Below are 9074 nucleotides of genomic sequence, written 5' to 3'. Positions count from 1 at the left end.
CTACTTGAACAACCTTGGAAACTGGCTTGGCACGCGATTTGACCGGACTGGGTCCATGGACAATCTCAACCGGGCGGTGGACGTTGCCAACATAGCAGTCGAAGCCACTCCTCAGGACCACCCCGATCGAGCTGCCATCTTGAGCAACCTTGGAAACAGGCTTGGCACGCGATTTGAGCGGACTGGGTTCATGGACGATCTCAACCGTGCCCTATCCTGTTTCAAGGGAGGTTGGGATTGCCATACTTCCCCACCATCTATACGCATTGGTCTCGGTCGGCGTGCCGCTGATATTCTTGCCTCCCAGCAAAACTGGGAAGAATCATATAACTTCCTGCATCGCGCTGTAGAGCTTCTCCCAACCGTGAGCCCGCGGCAGTTGGACAATAATGATAAGCAGCATATACTCGGACAGTTTGCTGGATTAGCTTCTATGGCTGCAGCCGTCGCTCTCAATGCAGAAAAGGAGGTGCAATATGCCTTGGAGCTATTGGAGCTTGGCCGCTGCGTTATCGCTGGTCTGTTGTTAGAATTGCGCACAGACATTTCCGACCTCAGAGAGCAGCATCCCAGATTAGCGACGGAATTTGAGATCCTTCGGAATAAGCTAGACGCGCCTTCCAGTGGGATAGGTCTAGTGGGCGATGCAACACCTTCATGGACATCCCAAGCCAATCGGCGGATTGAAGCAGACCAAAAATTCAATCTGGTTATTGCAAAAATACGCGATCAGCCTACCTTCCAGAACTTTCTTCTTCCGCCGACTCGTGACGAACTCATGGCTGCCGCAGACCAAGGCCCCATCGTTATTATCAACGTAAGCTCGTACCGTTGCGATGCGTTTCTTATTGAGCATCATCGGATTAGGGTGTTACCACTACCTAACCTAACAGAGGAGAAGCTAAACCAAAGAGTCCAACAGCAGTCGGTTGGATCAACACCAGTCTTACAGTGGTTGTGGAAAGCGGCTGCAGCACCTATCTTGGACGCACTAGGACACCAACAATTGCCATCTAACAACTGGCCTCGGGTATGGTGGATTCCGACAGGAGCGCTAAGTCACTTTCCAGTTCACGCAGCGGGATTTCACACCAAAGGATCGACCAAGACAGTGCTCGATAGAGTTATGTCATCTTACAGTTCATCTATAAAGGCACTGGTATATGGACGCCGACATAGTGTCCATAGAACGACTGAATCTGGGTTGGAGCAAGCTCTTCTAGTTGCCATGCAAGAGACCCCATGCCTCCCAAGAAGCTCAGCCCTTCCTTTTGCCACCAAAGAAGTAGAAATGTTAGTCGACCTCTGCCCGTCGCTACAGCTGAAAGCGGTTATGCCACTACGGCGCAGGGAAGAAGTTCTGGCTCACTTGCGGGCCTGCAAGATTTTCCACTTTGCTGGCCATGGACGTTCAGATCCCCTGGATCCTTCGCAAAGCAGTCTGCTCCTAGATGACTGGGAGAAGAGCCCATTAACTGTAGGAGATCTCCGCGACCATAGAATTGCAGAGAGCTCACCGTTTCTTGGCTATCTCTCGGCCTGCTCGACTAGCACGAACAGGGTGGGTAGGCTTGTCGATGAGGGAATCCATCTAGCGAGTGCCTTCCAGCTTGCGGGGTTCCGGCATGTTATAGGAACGCTCTGGGAAGTGTCCGACATTCACTGTGTAGACGTTGCTAGGGTAGTGTACGAGACGATCCGGGACGAAGGTATGACGGACGTGGCGATATGTCGGGGCCTCCATCAGGCGGTCAGGGCGCTGCGGGATGGGCACATTGAGTCAACGAAAGAGGCGAGAGATGCGGAGCTTAGCGATGGGGAGCTTAGCGATGGGGAGGTTTGCGACGAGGGTTGTGAGACTACGCTAGAGAGCCCGCTCTATTGGGCTCCGTATATTCACTTTGGTGTCTAGGGGTGGACTGAACTACCATCACATCTCTGCTGTGCCTTACCCAGCGCTCATGAACACTTACGATCCGAACTTTTCGTTACTTTGAAGCACCTCTCCACGACCCTAAAGATTGCAGTGCTCATGTAAGGAGCCGTTCGTTGTTTGACCGTGTGATAGCTGTATCACCAAAACATGGCGAGCCTTTCCACCTTCGTATATGCTTGCAGCGACGGCGTTCTGCCAGTGATTCTCAACCCACTCACCGAGGCGCGCAGCTGCCATACCCACTATGGCTGAGGCCCACCTATCCACTCCATCCTATCTCTCCTGTCCCGTCTTATTCCCCTTTAAGGGGCACCTATTTCGCTCGGTCAACGGCGGTACTAACGGCGGTACTAACGGCGGTACTAACGGCGGTACCAACGGCGGGTCTACGGAGCTTGAGGGCGATGCGACGATGTACAGCTATCTCACGGAGGTTATCAAGGTAGATATGATCGTGCGTTGTACCACATCTCGAAGTTGTACGATAACTGCGTGGAAAGCTGATTGCGGTGTCAAGGCGCACGCGCTAGTTGATTGAACAAGCGCCGGGGCGTTTCGGAACTTCAGCCCTGCTCCCAATCTAGAGTCGGATTTTATGATACCCCGAGCGCTTGGCAAAGTCTTCGCGGAGCCATAAGTCACAGTTATTATAAATAAATTACGCAGCTATAAGTATGTACGTAAGACGCGGGGTTGTTTCGCACTAGCCTAAATCAGTAGTTGGTTCGATCGGAAGTACCGACCGGGGTGGCGGCCTTGTATGAATTTGCGAGCGACACCAGGCTTCAGGCTGATAATGACTTCCTATCATGGTATTAAAGCTCTAAGGCTCGGGTGAGAACTTTGCATTTTGTTTATAAGTAGTAAAAGCATGATGGTGGTACTGCACCAAACAAAGATTGTTTCGCTCTAAAAGAAGGCTCGTAGTGAATCAGGCAAGAAGACGACAATGCGAATGTGATTTATAGATTAGAAAGATTTTAGATGTTTAGAAGTAGCTACAGCACATTATTTACACAAAATTTTAATGAAGCTAGGCGTCTGTGCAGAGTTATAGTTGTTTGAAGTCAAAGTACTCCTGATATTTTCCGGAACGGTGGGTTTTCCGGCATGTAGGGAGGGACGTTAGCTCAAAGAAGCGGGAGCACCTGTATAGCCGCCACTAGGGCGGCTGGGACAGCCTATGAACCAATCAATCAATTAATTAATCAATTAATCAATCAGTTAGCGGAAAAAACACCACCAACAGCTCAGAACAAATTTTTGGAAACGCGTTATAATTTGCAATCCCTACAGTTTTCCGGTGTCCCTGTAGGCAATTACGCCAATTGACGCGTGAAAACACGTCGAATTGGTGGTGATGGCGCCTCAGTGGCCACAGGTAAACAATGGCCCAGAACACATCAACGAGCACGCCACATACCTCAGAGAAGCATGCAACCAGCTGCAGGCCGTAGACAGAGGCAAGCAGAACCAAGTGCCATGGCACATAGTGCAATCGTACATTGCATCCACCATCACGCTCGTGGGCAAGGTGCTTCGGCAACCTGCAATAAGCGAGATACTCCACCACATCCAGGATGCCGCTAAACACACGCAGAACATCTAAAGAGACATCTCAGTTATTAAAAACTCGGTCGGATGGAGCACTGCCCCGCCGCATGCAGCTAACTTCAGCCGAGACAAAGGCGCAGCCTCTACCTGGGCGCAGGTAGCAGCCCACGCCAAAGGCTCTCCTCCTATACCTCCGCTACTAGCACCACAGCGCACACAGGATACCAAGGCCTAATCTACAGTTATATTATATAAAAACCGAGCAGTTACAGTAAAACTTAAGGACCCCGGAGTTGCCCAGAAACTTCGGACGCTCCCTGCCGTTAAGATAAGGAACTAAATAGAAACATCTATCCGCGATAATGCAGCCACTAAATCAGTTATAGTTATTACTGCCTATTAACTTAAAAGCGGTAATATACAGGTATTTACCTCTTCTATAGCAGAAGCTATAAAACTTAAAGAAAATAATAGATAGATTAGCAGCCTTAAAAAATACGCAGAACTTATTATACTAACCTATAGTATTATTATTTATAGTATCTTTATAAACTCTATTAATATTAAGAACTAAAAAGTAACTATTTAATAGATACTTACAGATAACTATACAGTTATTCCGAAAGTAGAGATCTTATTTATTAGATAGCTAACGCGAGAATCCCCCCTTAAACGCGTATTCTTAATTATAGTAGAATTTAAAGACCCTAAAATAGCCAACGCTATTATCTATACTAGAATAGCCTGGAAAGAATAAATCTATATCTACTAACTCTATAACTAGGCCTGTAAAATAAAGTAATACTTCCGCTGCTATAATTATAGTTATACCGGCGCCTAATATAATACAGCGCAAAAATACGGCTATTGCGCTAAACTATATAAATCTAAGAACTATAAGCAGAAAGGAGTAGAAAGCTTTACTTTAATATACGCAGTCTATAAAGGTATCTATATAGCCTAGAGTAATACCTGCCCAGTAAAAAAGAAAAAAATAGATAGAGTTAAGCAAGCTAAACAGGCCCGGAGTATTTACTAGTATATTCTATTAAAGGATAACCCTCTTAAAAAGAGCAGTATACGGAAAATATACCACTACGCCTAAAATATTGCAGCCTGCTAAACTATTACTATATTAGACTCCTTTATAAAAAAACCCTTAAGCTAAATACCTACTACTCTAGAGGCCTTAATATAGGCGAGAGAGTCTGCTCTAGAACCTCTAACACTTCTAGAAATAATAGATATATATACACCCGGCAATCTATTATTTGCAGAAGAATAGATAATACTAGTAATATAATAAAACACGATATTATAAGAACCAGCTATTAACCTAAAGATATTAATAGCTAAATAATTACAGACAGTTGCTTAAATAGTAAATACTACCTCTAACCTAGATACTAATAAAGTAATACCTATAGCTAACCTGCTAAACTAGCTACCTATATACCCTATTAATAATACGCAGAAGGATTTTAGTACATAAAATACTAATATATAGCTAGCTAACCTAGTAAATAATTTCGACAGGGACTAGCTATATAATACGGCAGAGACTATAAAATCTTTACTAACCTTAATAGCAGTAGACACCTATATAATAAAAGGAAAACTCTATAAAGAATATAATTATCTACAGCACTAGGAAATTTATAATAACTAGCTAATATATAATACTAAGCTAACTATAGCCTAATATATAAAGATATATATATACTATAGAAGAGACTTTATATACACAGCCGAATTGCGTATATATTTAAAAAAAAAAGTAGATTACGCTTAAAGGAACTTAATAATATACTAAAAAATATAAGAAAGAACTAGTATATCTACCCCTAGCTAGAAAAGTATAACCCTAAAGTCTCTATCCCGCCGAACAGGAACCTGTGCGGCTTAAAGCCAATTCCTTATATATAGTACTAACGCCGCACTAAATTAATACTAGAATACTAGGAACTACACATTTTATAGTATAATATCTAGAAGTTAAAAGATATTATCCTTGCCAGCCTATTCTAAAATCTAAAAATACTTAAATATAATATCTTAGTAATCTAGAAGCCCTGGCGTAACCTATTTATTACTATATTCTACTATTCTCTTAAAATGTATTTCTAACTAACCTACCTTAATAACGCTAGTATACGGGTATACTTTTATATTAATAAACGCATTAACCCTAGCACTTAGACCGTATTATATATTACTAAGAATATTACCTTCTTAGCAGTTCTTAACCCTTATACCGGCAAAAATATTTATATCTTTAATATATATAATAAAGTAATAACCGATATACTTTCTAAACTAGCTAATACTATTAAAAAACTAAACTTACTTAAGAAAACTATTATACTTAAAGACTTTAACCTCTACTACCCTTTTTAGTTAGCAGTATACTAATACACCGGGACGGGGCTAAACGCCCAACTGCTTCTTATAATAATTAAGGATTTCTAGCTACAACTTCTAATAGCGCCTGGGACCCTAACTTACTAATAGAAAAATAGAAACTTAATAATAGACCTTATCTTTACCTTAAAGAAACTAGCACCGCGTATAACCTACTATAAAATAGATAGAAGCCTAGACTATAACTTTAACCACCTTTTAATTATTATAGCAATTAACTAGAGCTAGTAATAAGCAGCACTCCTAAAAAAGCGCCTATAGGCAAAAACGGATATAATAATACTATAATAAACGGTTAAGAAATATCTTTCCTAGATATCTAAAACTAAAATTAGAGGCGAAGTATTATAAAACTAAGAAAGTATTATAGGAAACAGGTTGTTAATTATAACTAGGAAGAATCTATAAGGAGCTACGGCAGCGCCAGCTCTATAGTTATAGTTCGGCTTGCGTGCACGGACTATAAGGGTCACGTGACCTTTACGCACGTAATAGCGCGCGACCTGTATACCCTATGCGGGGCGCGGAATATAGCTATTACACCTTCACCCTTCTTAAGGAAACTACCTACTATCCTAAATTTATATCCCTTTTATTATTATTATAGAGAGGCCGAAAGGGGAATAGGAGAACTATAGAGGCTGTAGATAAAATAGGAAGACTATAAAGGTTATACGCGGCCTTTATTAGCGGAGGTTGCGCGCAGCCTTTGCTATTTAAAGTACGGTAGAGCCTTCTTTTTATCCGAGCTAGAAGTCCTTAATAGAAGAACCTTTTATTAATAACTTAGCTACCGGCGGCTGGGTTATAGCTTTAGTATAAGGCGTGGCTCGGCGACGTCTTTAAAGTTTTATTAAAGCAAAAAGCGGCTCCTAATTAGCTAGTTATATATAAGTTAAATAAGGCGGTTTGCCTATATATTTATAGTGCTAATTAGCTACTAAATAGGGGCTTTTATTAAAGTTGTCCTAATCCTGCTATAGTAGGTTCTAATTCTAAATATTATATTCTAGGTACAGCGCTTTATATTAGAGGAAGCCGCGTGCCCGTATTAGGTTCTTATAATTTTGTCGCCTTCTATCGCGTTATATAATACGCCTAATATTATGCTAGTCGTGGCCTTTTTTATTAATTAGCGTTAGTTCTAGCGGCTTCTAGATCTATCCTTTTATAGAATAGGTGTTGTTAATATAGTAGAGTAGCTAAGGGTGGAAAACTAGAAAAATCTTTATATACTTAGGAAGTTTAAGCTTATAGGTATAGTTTTTAATACGCTCGGCAATATAATACAGACCTAGGTGCTTATAGTTAAGTAATTTATTTAGACGCTAGGTTTTAATAAAGCAATAATCTAGTATAACTATATTGCCTACCTGGAACTCCGGCACAGGCTGTTAATAAGTATTAGCATATTCCTTTTATTTAGCCTAAGCCTATTATAGTTCTTTATAACACTATTTACAGAGGCCGTTAAGTTTATTAATAAGTTTATTAGCCTATTCCTAGAGCTGTTATATTAGACCGCTTCTATTATAGTTTTTAGCTAGTTTAGTATCTAACTGTAGAATATATCCTTTAGTTACTAGATATAGGGCAACCTTTATTAAAGAGTTAATATCTATATTAGCTTTAAACTTGGCAATTAGAAGCAGGTTAGCCTAGTTATCTTATTTATAATTAATATATATGCGGAGGTATTACTTAAAAGCTAGATTCGCGCTTTTAGTAAGGCCGTTAGTTTTAGAATAAAAGGAAGTAGACAGCTTTAGAGTAGTTCTAAGTTGTTTATAAAGGCGCTGCTAGAAGTATAATATCTATTAAGTTCTACAGTTAGCCGTTATACTACGCGGGTAACTTTTCTCCTGCTAGACCTATTTAATAAAGGCCTAGGCTATATTAGCTAGTTCTATTAAATTAAAAGCAATAAATTTCTTTTTCCTTAACAGTCTATTATATATAACTATAATATACTTATAGTTGCGGCCGTGTTATATATAGACTAGAAAAGGCGTAATAAAATTAACTATAATATCCGTCTAATACTGGTCTAGAATAGGAAGGGGCTTAAAAAGCCTATACTTACCTGTACGGACGTGTTTTATTCTCTTATATATTATATAAGCGCCGACGTAATAATTAATATTATAAGTTATTCCCGGCCAGAAGTAAAAGCGGGCAATATATGCGTAGGTAGAAGTTGTACCTTTATAGCCTATAGGTTTTAGGTTATATATATATTAAATAGCTCTTATATATAGTGTTTTATTAATTAGAATATATAAGCGGCTGCAAATATATACTAGGCCGCTAATAATCTTGCAGTTGCCTAGCTTTAGGTATAGCTTATATTTTTAATAGAGGGCGCGTAGCAATTATTAAACGCTATTCGCCTTTGCGTTAATAATAGCTTAAGTAATTAGATCTATTTACTGCTTAATTCGGATATCTTCCAAAATAGCTTTGCTTATGTCCGGAGAGTTCTCTAATAACTCGCCTCCGTCTTTCTAATCCGTCTAGCGCTAAGTACCTAATACCTTATTAGCGCTGTTAGGCTTAGTAAGCTTAGCTTCTTAACTATAGTTATTACCGGCTATATTTTTAGTAGTTATAGAATACTAAGTACCTTTTACCTTATTAATATTTTCTAACTTACTAATTGCGTAGAGGGTAATAGCTAAGTTAATTATAGAACAGGCGACTTTATTACTAGTAAAAATTGCGGCAAGGTTAATAGTATAGTGCATGCTAGGCTCTAAGTATTTAGACTTAAGAACGGTTTAGAAGTTAACCTTAATCCGGTTGTTAGCTTTATTATCTGTAATATCGCCTAGGCGGCGCGTAAAACTGTCGGCGATAGTATTGTTCTTTCCTGCCTGCTAGAATAGCTTAAAGTTAAATTTAGATAAAAATTCGGCCTAGTAGGCTTAACGGCGGTTAAGTTGCTTACTAGTTATAAAGTACTGCAGGTTTTTATAGTTAGTGAATACTTTAAAGCCTTCCTATAGGCCTAGCAGCTCTAGCTGCTATTTTTTAAATGCTTAAATAATTGCTAAAAGCTCTTTATTATAGATCTAATAGTTAATTTACTATAGAGTTATTTTATAAGATATAAAGGCTACAGGACAGAGTTTACTATTAGCCTGGATTTATAACAGCACGGCTC

General features: G+C 40.0%; 3 protein-coding genes across 3 annotated transcripts; 2 read left to right on the top strand and 1 right to left on the bottom strand.

The window, feature by feature from the left end:
* Positions 1–55: 55 nt before the first annotated feature.
* Positions 56–2183, top strand: BDZ99DRAFT_511648 (uncharacterized protein; the record flags this gene model as incomplete). The annotated part of the gene is made up of 2 exons (XM_033724561.1): positions 56–275; positions 429–2183. The coding sequence occupies 2 exons, from the start codon at positions 56–58 to the stop codon at positions 1910–1912; spliced, it is 1704 nt and encodes a 567-aa protein (XP_033571399.1). The 3' UTR covers positions 1913–2183.
* Positions 2047–2600, top strand: BDZ99DRAFT_152763 (uncharacterized protein). Its single transcript, XM_033712793.1, has one exon. It carries the CDS (start codon positions 2181–2183, stop codon positions 2472–2474), a length of 294 nt encoding a protein of 97 aa, XP_033571398.1. The 5' UTR covers positions 2047–2180; the 3' UTR covers positions 2475–2600.
* Positions 2601–7947: 5347 nt separating this feature from the next.
* BDZ99DRAFT_397803 (uncharacterized protein) lies at positions 7948–8130 on the bottom strand (the record flags this gene model as incomplete). The annotated part of the gene is made up of 1 exon (XM_033716063.1): positions 7948–8130. A coding segment is annotated over one exon (183 nt), but the record flags the coding sequence as incomplete, so codon positions are not given.
* Between the last annotated feature and the right edge of the window lie 944 nt (positions 8131–9074).

This window comes from Mytilinidion resinicola (genome assembly GCF_010093595.1).
Source record: "Mytilinidion resinicola strain CBS 304.34 unplaced genomic scaffold BDZ99scaffold_22, whole genome shotgun sequence".
NCBI lineage: Eukaryota > Fungi > Ascomycota > Dothideomycetes > Mytilinidiales > Mytilinidiaceae > Mytilinidion > Mytilinidion resinicola.
Note: the sequence above shows the minus strand (reverse complement) of the source record. Positions and strands in the feature narration are given on the sequence as shown.

What these genes read in the sequence shown, in the direction of transcription:
- BDZ99DRAFT_152763 (XM_033712793.1), top strand. Translation starts at nt 2,181, where the DNA reads ATGGCTGAGGCCCACCTATCCACTCCATCCTATCTCTCCTGTCCCGTC.